Source organism: Anas platyrhynchos, chromosome 11 (assembly GCF_047663525.1).
Source record: "Anas platyrhynchos isolate ZD024472 breed Pekin duck chromosome 11, IASCAAS_PekinDuck_T2T, whole genome shotgun sequence".
Lineage (NCBI taxonomy): Eukaryota > Metazoa > Chordata > Aves > Anseriformes > Anatidae > Anas > Anas platyrhynchos.
This window is the reverse complement of record NC_092597.1, coordinates 5,599,595-5,624,634: the sequence shown is the minus strand read 5'-3', so window position 1 is coordinate 5,624,634 and position 25,040 is coordinate 5,599,595. Positions and strand designations below refer to the sequence as shown.

Genomic DNA, 25,040 nt, shown 5'->3' with positions numbered 1-25,040 from the left:
GAAGGAACGATGTTGGAGGCATTGAAATCTTCAGGAATTACTGGTGAGGTGACAACCCACTCTCCTAGCAGGAAGCACTGTCCTGGCACAGTCACAGGATTTTTTTAGATGAGATACAAAGCTAGGGTACCTATGTGGTCACTGAAGAGCTGGTCTCCAAAACTGCTTTTGCAAAGTGAGGAATGACGTTGTCCTGATTATACTCCAGCTTAGAGTTACTCTACTTCATCTTCCTGAACCATTGTGTAATATCTTTTGGAGAAGACTTCCTTCACTGCTTCTTCCCCAGAATTGATCACTACCACAACTTGAATGGTGTTCAGTTGGTTGTTGTATTTAAATGTCAGATTAAATTATCTCTGCAGGAATACTAAAAGGTTTAACTAACAATGTTTAGAAAACATTATAAGACAGACAGATAAGAGAACTGATTTGGTGATTATAGATGGTGCAACGTGTACAGTTCACTGACTGACACAGCATAATCACGTCACATTGTTTAGGAGGAAATTTAGATGTAATGAATATAAGACAAAAGATGGTCCCTTCCCTATTTACTTGCTTCCCCTGACTTTGAAACCGCTGCTTTGTTCAGGTCCTTCTTGGCCAGCAGCCTATAAATAGCAATTTATCTAGTAAATTTTTGCATGACTTGCTAAATGCACACTGAAGTTTCAGGAAACTGGCTGTTTGTTACTTATAGTTCCTGCAACTTTCTCCTTATTATTTGCACTATAGAAGTTAGACTCCTACCAAAAGAAACAGCTGCTAAGTGGAAGCAGACTGAGACTTCAAAAAGAATTGCCTCAGTACTTAACATCCTGTTAGGCTTTGTATCAGCGCTGCAGTAAGATCTTGGGCTTTCTGGTTGATCTGACTTCAGCTTGCTTCTTCATATTTATTTTGTAGAAGAGATTTAAAAACAGCTAACTGGAACACAGAGAGCTCTTTGCAGTAGTAATGGAATGCATATAGATAGGAAAGTAGTATCCTTTACTTTTTGTAACTGATTTTTCAGATCTGTGGAGATGCTTTGGTTTAAATCAAAATGCACAATATGTCCTAGCCACTCTTGTGCAGGTGTTTGTGTATGATTGTGCATAATGTGGTGTGCAATCAGCTGAGCCTTTTGCAGCATCCTGATTTGCACATCTTTTAATTTCAGATGCAGATTGCACTCAGCTGCACGAATGCATTTTCATCACCAGTCTTTTTGATTTTCCTCCAAACAGTATCTGTTGAGGGACAGCAGTTTGGAATTGCTGATTCCCAATGTTGAGATCATCCTACTTCCCTTAGTTGCCTTTTGAGCTAAAATATCTTTTTCCTGTGGTGTTTTGTCCATTTTGGAATTGGTGCTAATCAATAGAAATTCAATGTGCTTGCTTTTTAGTCTTCTCAAAAAAAAGTATTAGTACATTAGTTTACAACTTAAAGAAAGATCAGTTGAGAGTTAGTAAGAATGATATACATAATATATATATATATATATGTATTTTTTTAAATACCTACCCTTTGAGATAGACATCAATGTGTGACACAGTCAGACCTTCCATTTTCCACACCATGGAATAGTACCAGCTTTCTGGCGTGTATTCCTATCACCACAATGCGGTGCATTTGCCACACATGGAAGGTAGGTTTGCTATTGTGGTAATGACTGTTCTTGCCACAATTCTTGGTGATTGAATTCCTCTCTAGCAGCTCCACAGAGTAACACTTTATAGAAATCAGACTACTTTCAGAATGGTTACCTCAAAATAGCCTCAAAATATTTGAAGCCAAGGGTCATCATGCCTTTGACCCATAGGGAAAAGTCAAGAGTCAAAATCTGTCTTCAAACAAAGCTGTCCTTGTTCTGGGCAACATGGAAGCTCACTGCCTCTGAGGACATAGCAGCCAGTTTGTAAGTGATCGGCTTTCTAGGGAATGCTGGTGATCGGTACAAAGTGACAGCAACAAACACTTTCATGTACCAGTCACTACTGCACAATTAATGGATCATAACATTACAGAGTTCAGTTACTTACTACTCTTTTCCACATAGTCCACGGTACAGGATGTTTTCACAGCCTTTTGGCCTGTGCTGATGTGTTTTGAAACTCATCTGAAATCAGAGCACAAACTAAGAGGACCTACATTTTGTCCATTGCTGCGGATTGAACTGCCATTTCAGGTTAAACATAGTAAATTCTAATATTGTGTTAACAAGGCATTTACTATCATAGGGTTTTTAGGCGATTGCTGGTAAGTTGTGTTTTTATTTCTAATGAAAGCATATCCAGTAGTATGTGAACTCCAGATATACATACTGCCTCCTTTTTCTTTTGTGACACTGAATGTAACTGGATTAAAGTAAGTCCAGAGTTGCCTACATGGCCATCAGACTGGTAGGTTTGCCGCACCAGCTTCTGTGGACAGGGGGAAGACTGGAAATGCGTTCACTGTATTTGACTCTTCAGATAAGTGGCCCAGCTCCTGTAAAACAGACCTTGAGCATAAAGCCAGACAAAGGCCTGACTTCAGCCCGCAGATTTACAGTGAAGAGCTCAACAGGTCTGCCCATGCGTCCCAGTCAAACAGTGACACTGCTGCTAAGCCTGTGTGGGAAAGGACTTACTTTCTCTAAGGCTGTACTGTGTCCAGGATGTGCCCAGAGTCTAAACAACAGCTGCAAACACTTATTTTCTTATCTGCCTTTCTAATCTTGGAACATCTCCAGGTTGAACAACAGCCATTTGATTGTCTATTTTCTGGCTAAAGGGAGACAATGAGAGTCAATATGAGCAAAGTTATTCAGTGTGGATCAAGGACAATTTGTGAAGAAAAAAGAGGACGTTTTCAAGGAACTCCCAGGGAACAAAAAGTTGCAAGGTTGTTTGCTGCTGTTCTTTCTCTGGAAACGTGAGCCGCTCTGTGCACATCGCACACGTTCGCTCTCTGCCCGCAAGCAGAAGCTGCTGGGAGCTGTTTTTTGCTGCCTTTGGTGTTTCAGAAATTGGTCCTTTTCAGTGGCTGGGAAGGCCCAAGTCTGCATATCTGTGTGCGGGATAAAGAGGGGGTTCGTTTAAGGTGGGACAAGGGTAAAAATGAGGAATTTGAAGCATAATAAGGAGAGGGGTTCCCATGGCTCCATCCATCCCACCAGCACCTTGTGACCAAGTCTCCTAGTGCCCCCTGCTCCCAGGGCTGTAAGGGAACGATGGAGCCGAGCTGGGCTTTGCAAAGCCTTGGCAGGATCTGTCCTCCCAGCCTGGCATTTTAAAATGCTGCTGAGGTGACCAGTTAGGGTTTGGGGTTTTGTTTTCTTTTGTTTCTCCTCCTCCTCCTTCCGCAGGGGCTGCGAACTTCAGGCCCGCACAGGTTGTGCAGGCAGCAGCCCCAGCCTCTCGCCGTGTGCTGCTGGGCCGAGGCAGCCCCGGGGCTGCGCCAGGCGATGCCCGGCGGCTCGGCTCTCACCTGCCCGAGGCCGGCGGGGGCAGTAGGCCAGGCCGGGCTCAGCCCCCTGCCCGGCGGCCGGCGGGGCTCGGCCGGTGCCGCAGCAGGGCCGGGGAGGGGCCGGGAGCCGGGTTGCTGAGGCAGCGGGAGCCTCGGCAGCATCCCCGAGAGCCCGGCGGGCGACAGAACTCCTCCCTCCCTCCCTCTCTCTCTCCCCCGTCTCCCTCCCCGCTTCCCTCGCAAAGATGGCAACCGAGGGGCTGCACGAGAACGAGACCTTGGCGTCGCTGAAAACCGAGGCGGAGAGCCTGAAGGGCAAGCTGGAGGAGGAGCGGGCCAAGCTGCACGACGTGGAGCGTGAGCGGGGGAGCGGGGACCGGGGGGCGGCCGCGGGGGAAGGAGGTGGCGGCGGGGCCGCTGCCCCCGGGCCGGGCCGGGCCGGCCTCCGCCGGGCCTCCGCCGCCCCGCAACCGGCCCGGCCTCCGCGCCGGGCCCAGGGGAGGGAGGGAGGGGGGGAGCGAGGGGAAGGAGGGGGCCGCGGCATCCACGGCCCGGCCGGGCCTCGCAGGCGCAAAGCCAGCCTAAAGCCGGGCGGGCACCGAGGCCGGGGCGTCCCCAGCTGAAGGGGGCCCGAAAAGGAGCCCCGGCCCCCGGGGAGCCACCTGGGGGGCGCGGAGCTGCGCCCTGCCCCCTGCAGCCCCGCCGCTGCCTCCCGGCAGGGGACAGGCGCTGACCCTGGTGTGGTGGTTCCTAAACTGCCCGTCCTGACCTGCAGAGATGCTGTTTGCTTTGTTACATTTTTATGTAAATAACATATAGTGCGGTTCTTCTTGGGGGAAAAACGTCTAAATTACTGTATTATATTAGTATATTGCGTATGACTGAAGTCACATCGCTCATTTAATTAAAATCCCTGTTACATACACACACACACACACATCCAATCCCTGAGCTGGCAGGGGACCCCCAAGGCTCACCAGGTGATGCTCTGAGTGTCGGAGAGGAGCCTGAGCCTGTGCCCAGTGCTGGAGGTGCTGGTGGCTGTGTCAGGCTGAGGGACTGGCAGGCATCGTCAAATTTCAGGTGTGGGAGAGTTAAAAGTTTTATTTTTTTCCTCCGGAGTAAATAGAGCATTTTCTGATCTAAATTAGGTAATCATAAATTACGTCTGTCCCGCTAGCAGGAATCATTAGGCAGATGGAGATGGGCTCATTACAGGAACATTGCGGTGAATCATCAAATTCATGCAGTGTAATTTCTGTATCAGAAGTGGTGGGGCAGACCCCATAAGCATATCTTTGAAGCATGTGCATAAAGCTGTTTTTGCGCAGGAAAGCAATTTTATTTATGACTGGAGTGATATGTAAATGGGTACATCACTAGTCATAGGATATTTATCTCTTTTGTTACATGTAAAATCTGTAAACTCCTGCAGGAAGGCGGTTTTTGCTTAGCCATGGCAGGATTTCCAAGATAAAAGGTTTATGCTCCTACAGGACACTGCTCCCTCATGATACTTTATATCATCAACTCCATATCAGAGTTTTTTTTGTGCTTAAATTATCCCCAAGAGCTATTTCTGCGAGGGTTATAAGTTTCAGAATAAAGTATCTCTTCTGTTTTTTCTAATCTAAAATTGCATCTTTCATATTTTTTTCTCTGATCATGACCTTCCTTCTATGGTTCCCAAAACAAACAGTGGGCTGAACGATTATTGCCCTTATTTGTTCAGCTGGTTTTGAACAGCAGCTCTCCAAAATGTGGATAGAAAGAGGAAATACCAAACATACATTTGATTCACAGTATTACAGTTGTAAGGATTCAATTTTATCACTTAAAACTTTAGGTATAGATAAAACAGTTTGTCCTGCTCACGTGATCCATAAATTTTTAAGGCCAGAAGATACCATTAGGACCAATTGACTACAGCACAGAAAAGATCAAAGTCCTGATAGTCTCTGCATTAAATCCACCATTCTTGTTCAGGCCAAATCATGTTTTATAAAACAGTTTGCTTTATCTGGACTTTCATAAAACCACTCGAGCTACTTCCTGGCTTTAGCTGATCTGCATATGCCTGAGTGCATAACTTTCAACTACCTTGAAACAATATCGGAGGATGCTTCAAAATAGTTATCTGACTCTAAAACCTGCTAGGCGGGCGGAGGGCTGTGATGGCTGCGGTTGGAGATAAGCATCCTCAGAGAATCTAAAAGCTAAACTAGACAATTCCACAGAATCAGACACGTTGACATAATGGAAACACTTTGCCTATTGTCTGTGAAACATTTGTTTGTCAGATATGTTCTGGACACAAGCGTCTTTCCAGCTGCCATAATAACCTCCTGTTGTATGTTTTCATCTCATCTGATTGGATCGTTGAGCAGGTTTTAGTGGCTATCAGCAGGGGAAAATCACATCTTTTCCTCAGGGAGCTTACGGGGTGCTTTCTCAGAAACTTGTTTGTGGCCTCCCATTAGAGACAGTATGGACAGTTGGCAGGAGCAGCGGACCCCTTGGGTGGGTGACGCTGGGCATGCAGAGATTTCAGGTGAGAACGCTATTCTGGCACAGCCTGCAGGGCTACTGGTTTTGAAAGACAGCTCTTGAAAAACTAAACCACTAGGAATCTGCCCCTGCCTTAGGCCAAAATTGCTCCCCTGACCCTGTGCCAGGGAATGATCTCAAAGTTCAGGCTGTCTGCTCTCTCGCTGCCCTTCCAGGCCTGCAGCCTTTCTTGCAGCATCTCTAGAAAAGTGACCAAAGGTAAAGCATCAGTGTTGCTCTCAAGCAGTCACCTGCCACATGGAGCATGAAGCTCAGCTGCCATCACAGCACTGAAAACGCTTAGGATTTCTTCTGCCAGCTCATTAAAGCGTGTGAGCTTCTGCATTTATTTCAAAAGGTGTGAGTTAGGCATTGCCCCCTTAGCCAGCAGCGACTACGCTAGGTTTCAGTATGGACAAACAAACAACACAGAATAGTGCTGGATCCTATTAGCTTTTCTCAGGGCTGAATCATTTTTCAGTTCTGGTGCCAGAACCCCTGCTCTGCTGTGAGACTTGAAGCAACTCCCACCCTCCCTGATGCTCCGTGTGAGGTATGTCAGGACTTCTGCAGGGCACCAAGATGCATCGTGCCCCTGCTTAGCCCACCCCGGAGGATCAACTTTGGAGCAGAGCAAATAGGTTTTTGCAGATGAGGCTTTCTCCCAGACTTGTGCAGATGACCCCAGCATGAGGTGTCAGGGTTATGTGAGACAGCTCTTAGTTGCGTGAGCTGCGGTGGGTTGGATTTTTACATCAAAGTGAGTTTGCACAATTGGAAATGCAAATCTGCTGGATTTTTAAGAATATCAGCAGAAAGCGCTGCTATTAAATGAGGTATGGAAGAACTGACTTCTTCCCCTGAGGATGCTACTCAGGAAAGTTGTCTGCCCTGTCTGATTCTCCCTCCCATAAAAGAAAAAGCTGATCCACCCAGGAGTCTTTGAGGTCTGTAGATGCAGTTGAGAAGTTGGCTAGCGCACTTACAGCAAGTGTTGAGTTTCCCGAGTTTCACTCAGAGCAGTGGCCAGGCCCTTGGGGCCCCCTTGGCCACCAGAAGGGCAGAGAAGCCTCCGGTGCCAGCGGCTGGTACCCCTATCACGCTGCACCATCGCTGCAGTGCCTGAGGGCTGACTGCAGCTGGGAGTCTCACGTCCAGAACAAGCGTTTTACTGTGAAAACTTCAGAGATTTGATGGTTATCCCCTCTTTTTGTATGATTTGTTCCTCCAAGACCCAGCAGTGATCTTCACTTCTGCTGAGTACCTCAGGCTATGTGTTAGGCTGGAGGCTGTCCACGCTTTCAAGCCTCAGTCAGATTGAGGATTTCCCAATAAGAGGGAGGAAGGGGGGTGAGTAATTGATTTTCCAGTTATATTTGGCTGTGATAATGTGCAAGAGCTTCAGCTGCTACTGCCCTGGAATTCAAGCCCTGAGTGAATTCATACCTATCTTTATCTGTGGGTATATTCATACACCGCCCACCTTGGTTTTACCACCTGCCAACCCTGAAGCAGACTTTGTTGGCCTGCACCATAGACTCATGTTTCTTGGATTAATTCCTACAAGTGACATTACTCACGAACATAAAAGCTTTCAGTGGCAGAGCTTCAGTGCAAGGTTCTCTAACCGTCAGCTGTTTGCAGTTCACCAGGTGGCAGAGCGTGTGGAGGCACTGGGCCAGTTTGTGATGAAGACCAGGAGGACGCTGAAGGGCCATGGAAATAAAGTTCTCTGTATGGACTGGTGCAAAGACAAAAGAAGAATTGTGAGCTCTTCCCAGGTATGCTGTTGGGCAGATGTTTTCAGAAATACTGTTGAGTGCTAATACAAGTCTTCTGGCTGTACTACATACTACTCTTTTCAGGTGACACCTTTGTATAGTGTAAATGTTTTCAAGATGCCCCTAAAGCAATTAATTGGCAACAGATTTGTTCAGAGAGCACAAATCCAAGTTTCTGAGCATCACTACACGTGTCATAGCTAATATCAAAAATATTTCCTTTGTGGTCATATACAGGTTTTCCCTGTATTCCCTACTACAAAAGAAAATAAAAGTCATCTGAACCCGTTGGACACTTTATTGGTTTGGTCTTTACAGATTCAATATTCAGGAATGATTTCAGCTTAAGCGTTAAGAGAAAATAGTTGGGAGAAGGGAAGGGAAGAAGTGTTGATTCTTCTAGAGATTTCTGTGCACAAAAATTTCTTCTGCAGTCTGTATGATTGGTGCGACCTTGAAAACCTCAAACCTCCTGCTAAAACTACTGCATTTACTTGGGCATTTTGAGAAACAGTCCGAACACCTGCTCAAGCAGTTTCGTGAGCTGGAGGAGGTAATAATATAATTACCTTCTAGATTCCCTGGTCCATCGTGAGCCCAGTATAGCAGTGAGTGAGCTTGCTGCATCTCGCAGCTGTTCATTGACTTATAAGAAATCTGTCAGGGGTCTCACTAGAGGGATAAAAATAGGCAATCTGCATTGCAGGCCACCTTCAGTTACTGTGAGGGGCTTTTTAACCATTCATGGTGATTCCAGCAAGGAGAATCAAAGTGTAAATAATAAATGTGACATTTTTAAAGTGGTTAAAATGCCAGTATGTAGATAGAAAGCTAAACAGTGAAGCTGTAATGCATTTTTGCATTTCTCTATTTTTTGAAGAACTGTAATGAAGAGAATGCTGTGGCTGAAAGGAGGCAAGAGAGGGCTCAATAGTAATGGTTTCATAAGAGGGCCCTTTTTGTGGTGTGTGCTGCAGGTGAAAGAAGTTCTCACAAACACACTAGGGAAAACCCTTTAAAAAAAAAAATCAGTTTTTTAATCCAGCATCAGTCAACTCAGTTAGAAGGCAATATGCTATTCTTCTGTTGGAAGAAATAACTAGCACTATGGAGAAGTGTCTCCTTGGTGCTCCACTGCAATCATTGTGATGTTGCTAAAATGGAGACAAAAATTGCATGAGACAACAAATCGGGATAGAAATGATCAGCAGAGTTTTCTCTACATCTGGGAAGTAAGCTAACAGCTCTCTCTCTGTTTGTGTACTTTCATTTAGGACGGGAAGGTGATTGTGTGGGATTCCTTCACTACCAACAAGGTAGGTGAAACTTCAGCAAAGGTCAGATTTCTGTGTGTAGGGCAAACAACAGTGGGATAAGCTGGAGGGCTGGAGGACTTACAGGAGGCAGCAGGAGGGTGATGGAATATCCTGCATACCTCCAGCAGCACCTCAAAGCAAATAGCCCAGGACAAACCATCTCTCTTGACCTGTCTCTGAGCAAAGTCCCCACCGGGGCACTGGTATTCATCGTGGTCTCCAGGGCATATCGATCCCATGGTGTGATGCCCCCTGTGCTGGGAGCAAAACCAGGCCACAGAATGGAGGTCCTCCCTCGGTAAGAGCTGTGCAAGGTGCCATGGGTGCCATGTGTGAGCACTGGGGATCCTCTGGGTATGGTGTTCACTCTGAACACACATGCTGCTTCTCCAAGCCTGGACAAGGCTGCCTTTCTCACCCTGCTCCACACAGTTGAGAAAAAAGAGCGTGTACACCCGCACGTGCCACACTGGGGACCTTTTACAGCACCAAGTAACCCCAATAAAACATGCTCTGGGCTCGTGAATAAGGAGGGAAGTGTCAGGGACAGAGTAGCTGCCCACCTGCTGCTCTGCTGGGTTAGAGGAATGGCGGTGTCTGAGTTTTGAAGAGATGCTGTGTTTCAGGAACACGCAGTGACGATGCCGTGTACCTGGGTGATGGCATGTGCCTACGCCCCGTCTGGATGTGCCATTGCTTGTGGGTAAGTTCCCAGTTTCCTCAGCTGTTTACGCAGAGAGGCTTGGTTTGCAGTGGTCTCCTGGTGCCTTCGTGGATGCTGACAGTTTGAAGCTTGCATGTCAAGATCGTGGATGGGAGGATTACATTCAGTGCCTCTGATCCTAGTCCCGTAATGGCTCATACATTTTATCACCACTGACTTCAGTGCAATAACATCTGTTGTATAAGCATGGTAAATAATCCTCCTTCAGCATTTATATCATGGGTTAGGAATTCTGCATGCATGCATGTTCTCTGCTCCAGTTTGGTTGTGTATATTGGATATATCTTCTAAGGGAGAGAGTTTTTAACCCTCTGCTTACTTTACTCTCTTTCTTCTAAAAGGTAGAGAAGAAGGTTAGTCTTTAAGGGTTACCAGCACATGAGTAGATCTTGCCAGGATAGAGTGGAGGGAAGTAACCCCATCCTTGATAATCTCCATTTTTTTTCTGAGGGCTCAGGTTTGAAAAAAATGAGTTTTTGCAGGGGAGAAAACAAAGAGATTAGGAGTTGGCAAAAGATCCCTTAAAAATGGACTGGGTGGATCAGACAGACAAAACAAGCTTGGGGCAAGAGAAAGAAACAAAGGGAGAGGAGACTTTACTGTGCAGTCTGCAAATGTGGAAAGAAGACACAGACTCCGTAAATGTGTGCAGAGGAGGAGTCTGGAAATTGTATGTTTTTCCTGTAACTCGAAAAGTGGCAAGAAATCTCTTGTAAGAGAGACAGGGAGTGCATATATGCATGGCACTACCTAGTTTTCTATTTCTGTTATACTGTTGATTAATGCTGTGCTCTTAATAGAGGGCACAAAAACAGCAGCTGGCGGAGTGCCAGGAATCTGGGACCAGGGCATGGCCGATCTACCACAGCTTTAGGAAAGGGTCAGGGTGGGCACATCTGGCCAGGGGACACATTTTGGCTAGTGTAACTGTCCAGGAGGGACACACCAGCTACAGAGGACAGTATTTCTGTTGCCTTTTTCCAAAACTTTTCTAAAAGACCTGTCTTCACATCCGCCGGTTGCTATGCTATATCTTCCATAGGAGGTAAGGTATATAAATAACGGGGTTTTGAATACGAACACTCACAATGACAGATGTCAGCAGAAAAATGGCAGTTTGTGTTCAAAAAATTAACCCTGAGGTGACAATGGCACCGTCCAATTTATACTTTCGTGAGATTTCATTCAGTGCCATTTATAAACTAGATGAGGGTAAAAAATGCTGAGCCTCAGCTGTTCAAGTGCTGTAACGTAGCCAGCCTGGTGAGGCAGCTGGGGCTTCCCTGTGTGTGGAGATCCTGGACAGCACAATACCGGGAAGCCGGTACTTGTGAGAATTTGGCAGCGCAGCACTGACAGGTGGTTTCCTTCTTATCACCACTCGCCTTTTGTCGTTGCGGTTTTAACCAGTTCTCTCTCTGTTATTGCTATTATTACCCTTTAGTGGCCTGGACAACAAGTGTTCTGTGTACCCTCTGACATTTGACAAAAACGAGAATATGGCAGCAAAGAAGAAATCAGTTGCAATGCATACAAACTACCTGTCTGCCTGCAGCTTCACTAACTCAGACATGCAGGTAAATGCATCCCCTCCCCGCTGCTCGCTGTCCCGCAGAGCCTAACACGAGCTGCACTCCTATCGCTGCAGGCAGCCTTCCTTGCTTCAGGGGCATTTCAGCACTTGGGACCAGGTCCTGCCTCATGCAGGGGCTGCTGGAAAACTTGCTGGGGCAATGAATGTGCTGCAAAAGCTTCTGCAAGGAAATGTCTGTAACAGCCCGTGCCCAGGCTGTCATGCTTGCACCCTGCAAAGACCTGTCCCTTTTGCAGAGGGAGCTTGCTGGTGCCCTGGATGTTCTCTGCTCACTGGGTCTGTGCTGGCTTGTGCTTTTAGGAGCTCCAACTAATATAAATTGTTTTGTTTTGTTTTGTTTTTTAATACAGTCTGGGTAGGACTAGGTTGGGTGTGTGCTACGTCAGCTGCTGGAGTGTGTGTTGTTTACCTGCTTTGTGATGGACAGCTAGCCAGGTTTACTTTAATTCGTAGCATTTTTATTCCCACCAAGTGACATATATGAACTTGAGGATGGCCCCACAGGGTGAGCCTTTTCCATACATGCCACAGTGTGTTCTCTCAAGGGAGAGGAGTGGTGCTAACCCTGTCTCACAGCTTTGGGGCTGGAGCACAGAGGGCCGGTGATTTCTTAAGGTCACAGTGGGAGCTGATGGCAAAGCCAAGAACAAAATGCAGATCGTCTGAGGCCAGGCCAGTCTTCCTCTGTAGTGAGTATCTCACCCATTTCTCTAGGAATATGAAAGATGATGAGAGGAGCCAGGATAATCCACTTGTCCTCTCTGCTTTTCAAATTTAATTAAGTGTAGCTCAGTGCAGCTCTGCAGCAACATAAATGGCAGAAGGGAGCATTTTCATTGCACTCTGTCAGCAGAGCTGCTGGAAAGGGAATACCTCGTTCTCTTCTTTCAGGTATTTGGAGCTCTTCTGGAGCAAATACCAGCTCTGATTGCTTCTATTTCAAGACATGAGATGCCCCCAAGTATGTTGTTATTTGCCATTCTGTGGTTTCTCTAATGACTCTGAGGTGCTAATTCAAGTCTATTGCCATGGAAACAAGCCATGGACGTACCCAGGCTCAGGCTGAGCCCTGACCTTACTGTGCAGGAGCCTTGCATAATTAGAGCAGAGCCTAAATTAAGTGGAATGGTTTTGTTGAGATACGAAATCAGTATTCCATTTTCTTGTCCATACCTACATGCATCATGATGTAAGTCCTATGAAAGGAAAAAACAGTTATGTATTTTTTGTAGTAAAAATAGAAGGCAAAGTTGGGTCCTTTTTTCTCCGTATCGAATACAGCAAACTACATTGGTATTGAACGTAGTGTGTTACTGTTAGATACAGGGGATTAAGATGCTTTATGTTCATACCTTATATTCATACTATATATTCTGAGACTTTTCTGAAGACTTTGAAAGGAAATTTTCTTGTGATTGATAGGCTTATGTTTTTAAGTGATCATGTATAGCACTATGTATCATTACTTAAACAAATGCAAGCAAGTGGGTTGGCTAAGCTTCTGGTACAACACTGTTATGTAGGGCAAACTACGGAATCCCAGATCTCTTTTCTTTTCTCCTTTAAGATAATGGCATGAGAATTAAAATTATTCTGTAACTCTGGGGGTGCGCTGTGCAGCAGGCACGCTGCAGGGGCTTTCCCAGCCCTGCCCAGTGAGTGCTGAGCAGCTCTGCTCTCCTGGCTGCATCACCTGTCCTGGAGCAGCTTTAGGGCACGGCAGAAACCTCCCAAAGCCCAGAGCCCCCACGACACCCAGCACCCAGTGCTAGTGCTGCAGGTGCTGCTGTTCTGCTTTGGCTGCCCTCTTGAGCTAAAGCTCAGTTTTCCCAATGAATGGCATAAAAAGAGTTTAGGACCTGGTGTGTCTGGGGGCATCCAGTGAGAGAGGGGATTTGGGGCTATTTGGTCATTGATTAAAGCCAATCTCAGGCTGCACGGGTGCTGAAAGACGGGGTTCCCATCAGTGCTCCTTGCCATGTCTCCGTCCCAGTCCAAGGCGAGCACTGAGCTGCCAGGCTGGGCGACCTGCAGAAATTATCTGTGGCCCCACAACGTCTTGCCAGGGAGAGCCCCCCCCCCCCTCAGTTACACAGAGAGCCTGAGGAGCCTCGCTTCCTAAATTAGGTATCCACAGCTCTGCAGTGCGATTACACTCCCCACATGACGATGCTCCATGTGTATTAATAGCAGCAGCTAATTGGGATCTCAAGTGTTGTGCACGGGGCCGGCAGCCGTACTCCCGGTGTGGCAGAGCTGAGAAGCAGGACGTGGCCCATGGAGGTGGCAGAGGTGAGAGCAGGCCCGCACTGCTGCTCCTAGCCCTGGGGCCTGCGCTCGTGGTGAGCCGGGGCCGTGTCCCCACTGTCCCCTGCCATTTGCAAGCACCACCTCTTGGTTTTGGGTGAGGATTCCTGTCCAGTGCTGCCAGAGCCCCTCATGGAGGAAGCCGGAGTCTAAAAGCAAAGGTTTTTAATTCCCTTATGTGTTTTGTTGGTTTTGTTGCTAGCTATACCCTGAACTTGAGCCCATTACATTTTGCTGTAAGCATTAGCTGGAGCCCCAGGCTGTCAACAGACCTTTCCCTTACACCTTTAGCTGCTCCTGTTCCCTTCGCCTTTCTTCCATACTATTACAAGAGCAAATCCTCAGAGCTGGAAGGCTTCATTTCCTCATCCGCAGCACTTTCACTCCTCTATTCAAGTACAAATAGAATAGAGAAATTCATTGATACAGGCTCAAAAGCAGATCAGAAAGAAAATTCAGGACCTTCTTCAGCTGTGATTATCTCAGAATATTCATGTGTTCTGTGGCAGGGTTCAGAACGGGCTGTTCTGCAGCTGTGCAGACCTCTGTTTCTGGGAGGAGTTTTTTGGAGCATCTGTCAAGCACGATCAGTGTTCATCTTTTATGCAACTCTGAGAATGGTTTCATGATTTTGTGATCGCTTTCTTCTTGAAGAGTATTTTCTTTTTGATTTCCAACCACCCACTGGCATTCCCCTACATTTCCCCACTGAACATGGGAATAATCCGTGCCGAAGACTTTGTATGGTCACAGAAACAGAGTATCCTGCGTTGTTCTCTGTTCACCCTTGTCTCTCCCACGCCTGTGTACAGGGACCCATTCAACCTAGAAAATTTGTGATTGCATAACAGCTTTGGGTGCCAAGGGGAAATTCTGAACAATTGAACATCGTCAGGATTTAGCCACAATCACAAGCACCCATCACATGTGCTTTCTACAAATGCTGTGGCAGATGAGAGAAGCTACGAGATGTGTTTGGTCAGTATATGTTCAAGTCATTTTGCACATAAATGGTTTTGGAAAAGTGAGACGTGATGAACTTGTCAAAAAACTGTCTAGACAGGCTCACTGCCCTTTCAAAAAATCCATGTCTTAAACCCAACTCATTGGGCTGAACCTGGCTGTTTGAAGCAGGGAAAACAAAACAAAACAAAACAAAACAAAACAAACCCTTAAGGAGTTAAACAAGTATTACAGGTGTACTAAAACAGGCGTACTTAACTCCAACAGTTCTTTGCACAGTTTGAATTCCAGCAGCCTAAATGTGGATAGGGTGAAATACAGGAGCAGACAGGAATACCAGTCACGTTCTACCTCCTTTTTGGAGGATTTAGAAATACCAGCAGAGCCCTGGTGGCATCCATTTTTAAACCCTTCTGCACCAAACTGACCGTTACTGCAACACTGTGTAGGTACAGCTGTGTCGATATGCCTTTCCTCCCCACTCTCACTTCTTTGCTTAAAAAACAGAAACCACAAACTCTGCTTAGAATGGCATTGCTTTTATGACTGATTTATTGTATAATATCCCATGAAATTAAAGCTGTCCTTGGTGTATGTATAGGATGACAGTTTCGTTGTAATCATCTCTGTGATCATCTGCTGATTTTTGTGTTGTGACTTTTCTTGCCATGTGCCATAGATTTTAACAGCAAGTGGAGATGGGACTTGTGCTCTCTGGGATGTTGAGAGCGGGCAGCTTCTGCAGAGTTTCCATGGTCACGGAGCTGACGTGCTGTGCCTGGACCTGGCCCCTTCTGAAACTGGAAATACATTTGTCTCAGGGGTAAGCAGAAACTTTCTATCATAATTTAAAATTAAGGAGAACGGGACGGAAAAAGCAGCAAAGCAGGAGGCTCAGGATCTTATTGAGGAAGTGTTGGAATATGTAGTGGGAGCCCCAGTGCAACCATCTCACTGCAAGCACGTTTCCCAAGCTGGAGCAAATTAAACCTCTGTCTGTGGGGTCAAACCCACCCCGCCAGTTTGACTGCAGTTCTGCTTATTTAGCAGATTCCACCCCACACCAAAGCAACCCAGCCCGAGATCAAAACACCTCTCCTGGGAAGGGAAGGGCTTGGGGTTAGAGCCCGAGCTCCTGGTGTGGGCGGAGGTGGGAGCCCCGGTGGGTGGGAGCCTGGCACAGCAGCCAGCCTCCTGCCGCTGGCTCCTTCGTGGTGCCCAGCCCTCTGGAGCCGGGCAGGGAGTGCCGGGGCACTGGAGCGGGGCGCTGAATAACGTGCATGCCACTGCCTTGCTCAGCCGCTCCCCACAAACCAGGGGGTAGCTTGGGCGCTGGCTAGACCCTCGAACAAGTTGGTGCAAAGAGATGAGGTGTGGCCACGTCTTCAGCTGTTGCTGAGTCCCCCGTGCTTTCCAGCGGTGCCAGAGGCTTTTTTTTTCTCTGTCAGTCAAATGCTTCTTGCTCCCCACCGTGCCCCAGAAGAACACACAAACCTCACCAGGGCCACAGGAGTGGTTCTGGGAAAGTACCAGAATCTGGGGCTTTGTGGACATCTTCCAAATCTTGTCCTGCTGCTGAGGTACTGCTGTCCCCAGGCAGCCAAGCCATGGTCACACGGTAGGCTGGGCAAGGCCCAGAAATAAGCTGGTAGGGTCTCAGCTCCTGTTCAAGGCGGTGCTGGTCGTTTCCATATCAGGAGTCAAGTTTGCAGGTAAGATCTGTTAGGAGCTGGGAGATGAGCTTTTATCAGAGGCAGGTTGCTGCCAGTAACTTTGCTGAAGGTACCTGGTTTCTAAGCCCTGTGCTTGCTGCTGGAAACGGCCCTTGTGCCAGAGGGGCACATCGGTTAGGGGATTCCACTTGTTGTGCTTGGAGTCACAGTCCTATCCCTACACAATAAACCTCGACCTCCTCAGTTATGGCTCTTTTTATCAAAGTTGGCTGGCCCATCAGGAGCAAAGCCTAGCATGTTGGCCCAGTTTGCTTGCTGCTAGCTAGCACAGCTGCTCTGAAGCGTGACTGAAAGCTAATTCCATCTGAGCACGTTTACTCCTCCCGGGCTTTCCTGCCACCGAGCTCACTTCCCAGAAAGGACAGATTGATTCTCCCTGGGAACAGCTCAGCTTATTATAGGGCAAAGAATCGCAAGCAGCTATGGTGCTGCTAAGAGAACATGTCATACTTGTGTTAGTGTAGCAGCTTGGGCATGTCTGTGTTTACAGTGTCTCAGTTAACTCACCAAATGCAAAACACCACTTCAGGGAAGGTCTGTCTTCTCCTGAGTCACTGCAGGTACAGCCAGAGCAGTGCAGCCTGGCGGTACCGTGTCATGGAGAGACTCCTTGTGTAATGTGGCTATGCAGTCCAGTAATCTTGAGCTGAAATAAACAGTGCTAATGCAACAGCATTTGGACTGGGAGCTGCTGCATTTAACTACTTAAAAATCACAGCCTGCTTTGTAGATCTAGCTGAACACAGGGGCTGAGTCCCAGGCTCTTGTTCTCAGAACCCTTGGAGCGCTGCTGCCTGGGGAGAGTTGGAGAGCACTCGGGGGGCATCTCTCCACAGGTGGTTGCTGGTTTCTCCTTCAAACCTTAGGAGTCAAAGCACCAGCTTGTCAGATTGGTCTTGTCCCCAAACACCCAGAGAGGTCAGCAAGAATGGTGCACATGGAAGCAATGTGAAGGGCTGGGCTTGGGCTGTGGCTGGGCTTCAGGGGGAAATGTGCTGAATCCAAAATTTTCTCTCTGCTGTGTGGTTTCCCCTACACAGAAACCACGAGCTGGTACTAAGGAACATTGCTTCTTTTAAATAATGACATCATTAGTAAAAATCTGGGATTTCATTTCATGAGACAGTTTCAAACAAAAAGAGAGACTTGAATCGTGAAGAGACTGTTTAATTTAACTAGCAATTATATTTGCTTAAAAATAAACAATGTGTGGAACGGTTTGATGAGCAGCATGTGCTAGCACAGCAGGAGCAGCAGCTGCCTGGGCTGCGCTGTGCATCCCGCACGGCATGGTGGCAACAGGGACCTGCTCAGAGAGGCTGAGCCTTCCCCGGAGCTGAGCCTGCTTACTGACTGCCTTCCCCCTGGTAGGGTCGTGTTTATTAAAATCTCACATCACGCTTAAAATAAACGTCCGTGCTCTTTTTCCTGCTGCCACAGTTGTTACAGCAGCAAGACACTGCAGCTGAGAGCAGGACCAGCCTCATGGCCCTGCAGGCATGAGGTGGTCCCTGCACTGAGGACATTGCAGGCTAAATGGGCTGAGCACATCACTCAGAGCATTCAAGGTGCTGAGCTCCTCTCAGGAAGCCCCGAGAGTTGAATCGTCTTTTCAAAGCACAGCTTGGGCAGGTTAGAGCTTGACAGTGAGCTGAAGTGTGCTGCTTTCCTCATTCCAGCCCTGCCATTGAGCGTGTGGGTGCTGAGCCGTGGCAGGAGTTAACTCAGATGGGAGGATGGGCAAGAGACATTTATTTCAGTTTTGGTGTATGAAAAGCATTTAGCATAAAACATTTAATGCTGGTTGTTAATTTTTTATATCAGGCATGTAAAGTGGTAAGGCAGTGAATCAGTCATGCAGCTCCATGGCATGGGGGAACTGCAGACACGGGTACAGGGGCAGCATGAGCAGAGCAGGGCTGTGAGTGCTGTGCAGCACGGGCCTGCCTGCACATCACCCCGCTCTGTCAGCACAGCGGCCCCCCTCCAGCTGCCCCTGCTGCTCCCCGTGGCAGCACTGCCATGGCTGAGCCCTCCAACCTGCAGCTGCACCGGGTTCTGCTGTACCAGTATGGCAGGTCCTGGGGCTGCTTTGCTGGCTGACCCTCGTTGGAGCTGCAACGTTCAGAGCCCTGTGAATGTGCAGCAGGTACACAGGGGATGAATGCCATTGTTTGCTCTGATGTAGTAAATTCCTTTTGTCTCGTTAGGGATGTGACAAGAAAGCCATGGTTTGGGATATGCGGTCTGGTCAGTGTATCCAGTCATTTGAAACCCATGATTCAGATATCAACAGCGTCAGGTCAGTATGTTTGTGGGAGAGGACACATTTGCGATGTTGAGCCGTGCACTGGTTCTATTTTTGAAGCTTGGCCTCATCCAAATAATAATGTAATTAATGTATCCTGGTCTCTCTCTCTCTCTTTCTTTTTTTTTTTTTTAAACTCATGCACAGATATTACCCAAGTGGAGATGCTTTTGCCTCTGGTTCAGACGATGCTACGGTATGTCAATTCAGCAACATAATTTAGGGCAGTTCTGTTACTTCCCAAGTATTATTTTCCTAAAAGGAAAAATATTCTCAGAAGTCTCTAAGTGGCTAACCTGGGCCTTTGACACCAGTATTGAAAAAACAATAATGCTTTATTATAATATATATTAAATACCGTACATAGTGCTATCGGAAAAATCTAATGCTTTGTAGGTCACCTCTGCAAAGTTTTCTACATGAGGTACAAATACACTATTTTCTGTGTTTTGAAGTTTCATGATCAAAATGAGTTGTCTTACTGGAAGAGATTTGGCTTCGAGTAGTTGTTGGTCACAGTATGGGAGGAACCAGATAAACCCTGTTCTTGTCAGCACAGTGCAAGGCACGAAGACAGCCTGAGCACAGATGTGCACCTCCCAGGCAGCGGAGGTGCCGTGGGCTGTGTGGCTCTGGGCAGGTGCAGCCAGCCGGCCTCTGCAGCTCTCTGCATCCTGAGAGCCCAGCGCCAGGTTGGCCCTGGATGTTCTTCTCCCTGACAGCCTGAGTCACTGTCGCTTTTCACTGCCATGAGTCACTGCATCCAGGTCATGCTCGATGATACAATAGCCCTTCCTGGACCTTCTGAGCAAGCTGCTAGCAGAGTACATGCTGCCTGTACGTACTGACAGGTAGTGTTGGTCTGTACACTGCATGCAAGATGCCACTTACCTCCCGGTGCCCTCAGGCCCCCTCTGATGTGCGTGGCCGGGGTCTCACTGCAGCTGCTGGGTCACCAGGGGGACGATGCTCTCTGCCTGTATCACAGCCCTGTAGGAGCTGAGCTGGCAGTGTGTAACTCAAGAGCAGACCTTCAGGAGGCGCCTGGCACCTTATTTCTCCGGCTTATTCAAACATACTGAGCTGTGTGAAGACCATGAACCTTTCTAAAGCACTGTGCCCTAGGAGCATGTTTTGAGACTACTCCCAAACTGCCTGAGCTCAATAGAAACATTCCCTGTTTCTTTACTGGATGTGGGGACCCTCAAGCTGCTATTTTAAATGTATACCTCCACTTCTGTGGCAAGTCTCTGCACATTTGGGTGCAGTACAGTGAGCATTTGAGATGCTGAGAGAGTGAAAAGGAGAAATTGTCCATCATTAAATTCCAATGAGAGTGCTCTCTTTTTATGCCCTGTGCCACAGGCTCTGGGCTCCCGTTTTTTTTTGTTTTTTTTTTTGTTTTTCTCTGTTAACTGCTCCTGATGCCCCTGACCTGAGTAGGAGAATGGGAAATTCCACCTTTGTAATTTTGGCAGAGGTTTTGGCAGTTTCCGTCTCTGTCATTGTTTAAGTGGAGAGGCTGGGGTTTGCAGTGTTGGGGCTGGTACGCCGCTGGGTGCTTTGACCTGATGCGTCTGCTGAGGGATTTCGAGGAGCACGTAATTCTGACTGTCTGGAGGGAAGCCATAAAAGCATGCTCACACAGCAGTGCTGTCACCTGTGGTGACCCTGGCTCCCGATCGGGACAGTCTGATAGAATTAATCATCGGTGTGGAGCACTGGCAGGCTGGGCTCCACATACCTTGCAGCTTCCCACGGCCCTGCCAGTGAAACAGCCTCTCCTTTATGTGCAGGCGTGCATATCAGCCCTTTTTCATGGGTAAAGTGTTAATATTAACAAATCCAGCTGCCCAGTGTTTGTTTAAGCTTACCATATTAAGGAAGGTTTTCAGTTCAGGTGGTTTCAAATTTTGATTTCAGGACTAACAGGCTGCCATTCCGAATGGCAACGAAGTCCGGTCTGTCCATGCATTATTTCATGTTAATCAAGCCGAAGTATGCTGGCAATAGATAAAAACAGGAAGTCAAGATTGCAGAGGTGATGGGGGATTTTCCATAAGAAAGGAAAATGAAAGATCTGTAGGAAAGTGTAGCATTTCACTTAAGTTATTTTCATGCGTTTTTTCAGACACCCACAGCAGGCTGCTTGCTCTCCTTTATTACAGCAAGGAGCAGTATTTGGGCTGCTCCCCCTGCCATGGGACTGCCGTGAGCACCGAGCTGTGTGGGCAGTGTTACCAAAGCTGTGTCTCCAAGGCTCCAGTTACGGCTGAACTGTTGTCCTTAGGAGCTGTGTCCCCATGCACAGCCGGTCAGTAAGCAGCAGGATACCCTAACACACGGGAAACCACAGTGGGGAACTGAGAGAGTAGGCTGAGAGCAGGAGAAATTTCAGTAGGTGTCCATGGTCCGAACACCACCACTTCTCCCTTTATAGCAGGAAAGAAAGAAGGCTTAGAGAAAAGGTTTGGAAAAGCAAGTTCTTTGCTCAGTTTATACAAAACTGCCTTGTGGTGTTGCCTGTTAACCTCCAGAGGAGTCCCAGTTACAGCAGGCAAAAGTAACAAAAGGAAAGAAGCCAAGCAGCCATCTCCTGTGATGCCTGCTAGGCTGCAGGCAGTCCTTCCAGCTCTCATTTTTTCAGTGAAAGCTAGCCATTGACCGCAGGCTTTACTGAGGCACGTGTTGTTTTTGTTTTAATCCTAGTGTCGTTTATATGACCTTCGTGCAGACAGAGAAGTAGCAATTTATTCCAAAGAGAGCATCATTTTTGGAGCATCCAGTGTGGACTTCTCTCTCAGTGGTGAGACCTGAACTTCAAAGGTTATTGTGGTGTTGGGATTTGTGGCATACCATAAAATTTTGTCAGTTTAATTTGATAAAGCATTTCAAAACCAGCACTAGATACCAAAATCATTCTCTGTAAAATAAATAAATGAATTACTCTTTAAATTATCTAGCTGGCTATTGCTTCATTGTAGCAATGAAAAGCATTTTTCTGGCTATAATGAAGGCGCAGATATTTTGCTATTAACTACAGCTGGGCTAGAACTTCACAGTAATGATTAAAAACATTTCAAAGGAAACATGAAGTGTAACTCAGATATAAAGCGCGCTTACATAAATAGTTTATAAAAGGATAATAAATGATTAATAGATAGTAAAAGTACGTTAAGGATCACAAAGACGGAGCCATTACCATATTTCCCTGCAGATGCAGAGACGTGAGCTTGGGTCTTCCCTCTGCTGCCTTCCACCCCTGCTCCTCCGGTCAGCCTGCGTGGGGACGAGCGGGTGGCTGCCCTCTGCCCAGGGCACAGGCACATGTCTCTCTCTGTGCATGTCACAGGCACCACAGCTTGTCCCACTGGGGACTGCGAATTAATTACCAAATTGTCTACTAATTGTTCAGCCATTTGTATTCAATTCCTTGAGTAAAGTCTAAGCAAAGTATTATCAGCCTTGATAAGCCGTTAAAGTGCTGTTCAGTCTGATGTGGTTTGGACTGATCCCGTCTCTAAAGTCCGAGCAGATTCTATATAACTTAGCTCAACTTTAGCTATGTTTTCGACTAACTCATTTTATAAATAGTTCAGCGTTTAGTAAGGATAACTCAGCAGTGAAGCAGGTGAAGCAGGTGTGCCTAACAGGAGCATAAGTCTGGGGGAAGCAGTGGCCAGGGCTCACGGTACGCAGAGGGCAGCTGTGTATGCCAGTACGGGAAAGTTTGCTGCTCACAGGGAGTTCAGTGTCCTGCAGAAAGCCCTTGCTGGAGTAAAGATGTTACCCACTTAAGAGTTTATTTTTGAATTCTCATTCTCTTTGTAGGTCGTCTGCTGTTTGCGGGTTATAACGATTACACCATCAATGTCTGGGATGTGCTGAAAGGGTCCCGTGTGTCTATTCTGTTTGGACATGAAAATCGTGTCAGCACCTTGCGGGTGTCTCCCGACGGGACGGCATTCTGCTCAGGGTCCTGGGACCACACTCTCCGAGTAAGCACTGGGAGCACCTGGCTTGGGTGCTTGCTGGTTTGTTTGCTTGTTTTTAAAAAAGAAGTGGGGGGGAAGGGTTATTACAGGAAAATCGACTCTAGGAGGGACTAACGAGAATATAAAACCTGCAGTGTAAAACATGAACAGAAAATTCAAATTAAAAAATCCCCACAAAGGGCTAGAAGAACTGTTGAAGTTGAGGGAATTTTGAACTTGCTTGTTAAATGTCATTGCTGCTGATAATCTGTGCCATTAATCTGACTGCTTGCCAAATTTTAATGAAGTATTTGAGGGAACAGTCAACAAATTGAATAAATGATTGTTCAATTTTCTTTCTGCAGATCTGGGCTTAACGTGAGATCCTGTATGCAGAATCAAATGAAGACCTGGACTATGAAAACATCATAAAAATACCCCCCTAATAATCAGATATTCACTACACTACAGAAGAGCGACACCGAACCCACAGATTAACACAGCTAGATAGAACATGTAATCTGCTTGAACACGTAGCAAACATCAACTTGTAGTAAAATGAAATGGTTTTAATTCTGTTTTGAATCTACTTTTATTAGAACTAGTTTAGCTAATTATGAAGGGACCTTTCTCTGAAGTTATCTGTATCATAGAAATGAGTATTTCAGTGCACATTATGTATTTATTTGCATGGTTTGAGTTCATTTTCAAAGCAAAAAAAAAAAAAAAAAGATTCCTGATTTTATCAGGGTGTAGCATAAGACTTGGGAAGCATTCCATAGTAGTGCATTGAATTCTGGTGTTGAAAAGTGGGAAGAAAAGCAACTCTGACACTTTATGATGGCATGGATACTTTATGGACGACTGAACCTCTGAACCTCGGTAGTAAGTAGAGGCCCTACTGTGAAGTTGCTGGCTGTTGTCATAAAAATGTATTTTTTGTACAAAAAAAGAATCCTTTCAATCCCCATTTTTTCCTACCGTCTTTTTAGGTAGAAATAAGTATTTCATCTCTGTTATCTGAATATAAAAAATCTAGATATATACAATATAATAAACTGCAAATATGAGGAATATAAACATGATTTACATAATCATGAGGTAATATTTAACCAGTAGTTTCTTAGAAATTTTTAATTGTATCACTTGGTGAGTGAATTTTCTTTTACTTAAAGGATGCTACATGCTAAGCACTGAGGGATACTACACGCTAAGCTCTAACCACCGTTATACTGATGGTCAAATCTTTTCCAAGTCAGTCATAGTCATTCTGTGATCACGATTCTCGCTTGCATTTTGAGCCATTCACACCGCTTTTGCAGGTAGCCTTAAATGTGCTTTAAGGCAGTGTATTTCCATTTAAAGATCCTTTTGCAACATCAGAACAGTGTAAGTCCTAGCAAATGCAGGCCAAACCTTACAAGCCAACCTGCACAGTCCTTACTCTAACAGCTCTCATACTGAAGCGAGACAGTTCTGCAGTAGCTGGACTTGAGAATGAAAAACAGTAAGCTGTTGAAGACGTGCTGAGAGCCACAGTCCTGCCAGCATTTAATACTGGGCTCACCAGAGTGCAAGCCCATCAGGGAGCAGCTGGCAGGACTATCCCCATGCAGAGCTGATGCTGTAGAAGATTTATTCAGATAAAGCTGAGACAGAGTTAATTATAGAACCATTTGAAAATTATATCTGCATTCCTACATTGAGAACGATTGAGACTGGAGCATGTCACCTTTGCTTATACTGACAGGAGAGAAGTGCTGGAGTAATGCTGGGGGTTTGCACAGCCTGCCCTTCAAAATGCAAGTGATAAGATGCATCTCTGAAAAGATCAAAGATAGGATTTATATTTAGATTGAAACAAGATGAAACAAGCAATCACTGGAGTTGGCTGTTCACGTAAGTTTGATGATAATATCCTCATTCTATTCTAAAACAGGATTTAAAAATATATACAGATTTATAAAGTTGTACCAGAAACAGTCTCCTCGTTCATAAAAACATCAGGTTCCATGAATCCATAACCAGTTAAATTAGAACACTGACATTTGTATCAGCCTTCAATCCCTAATGCAATTTCTGTTGGTTTTGCTTGGAAAAGTAAGCTCTGTTGCTTTGGAATATTTGTGGCAAGCTATCCCTGTAACAAACTGAATGCACTATGGAAATTGTAATGTTATATATAGATAGCTCACTGTGCAATATCGAGTCAATACACTGTACACATTTGGTCAAAAGATGAATATTAATGTTTAGATAGTATTTATTGGTAAGATACTTGTTCCAAACATACTACATTGTGTTGATACTTATGAATGGCCTAAATACAATAAATTGTATTTTACATACTGAGAA

At 46.2% G+C, this 25,040-nt stretch overlaps 1 protein-coding gene and 1 long non-coding RNA gene across 9 annotated transcripts in view; one reads left to right on the top strand and one right to left on the bottom strand.

The window, feature by feature from the left end:
* The window catches only part of LOC113845000 (uncharacterized), a 25,447-nt gene extending 21,406 nt beyond the window's left edge, over window positions 1-4,041 (bottom strand). For 2 of the 7 annotated variants that reach the window (XR_005268628.2, XR_005268629.2), the window contains exons 1-2: window positions 3,716-4,021; window positions 1,513-3,039 (exon numbers count right to left, since the gene is read on the bottom strand). This is a non-coding gene — a long non-coding RNA (uncharacterized lncRNA). Of the gene's footprint in view, window positions 1-1,512; window positions 3,040-3,715 lie in introns of all 7 variants that reach the window. The other 5 variants (XR_011812074.1, XR_005268630.2, XR_011812075.1 and 2 more) reach the window with 5 other exon arrangements.
* The window catches only part of GNB5 (G protein subunit beta 5), a 26,136-nt gene extending 1,096 nt beyond the window's left edge, over window positions 1-25,040 (top strand). Inside the window, exons 2-12 of one of the 2 annotated variants that reach the window (XM_038185050.2) lie at window positions 3,684-3,795; window positions 7,630-7,766; window positions 9,041-9,082; window positions 9,709-9,785; window positions 11,251-11,383; window positions 15,350-15,493; window positions 18,614-18,705; window positions 18,859-18,907; window positions 21,421-21,517; window positions 22,543-22,709; window positions 23,051-25,040. In XM_038185050.2, coding sequence (XP_038040978.1) covers window positions 3,684-3,795; window positions 7,630-7,766; window positions 9,041-9,082; window positions 9,709-9,785; window positions 11,251-11,383; window positions 15,350-15,493; window positions 18,614-18,705; window positions 18,859-18,907; window positions 21,421-21,517; window positions 22,543-22,709; window positions 23,051-23,062 — 1,062 coding nt within the window. In that variant the 3' untranslated portion in view covers window positions 23,063-25,040. Of the gene's footprint in view, window positions 1-3,091; window positions 3,796-7,629; window positions 7,767-9,040; window positions 9,083-9,708; window positions 9,786-11,250; window positions 11,384-15,349; window positions 15,494-18,613; window positions 18,706-18,858; window positions 18,908-21,420; window positions 21,518-22,542; window positions 22,710-23,050 lie in introns of those variants that run through there. The other variant, XM_038185049.2, reaches the window with a different exon arrangement.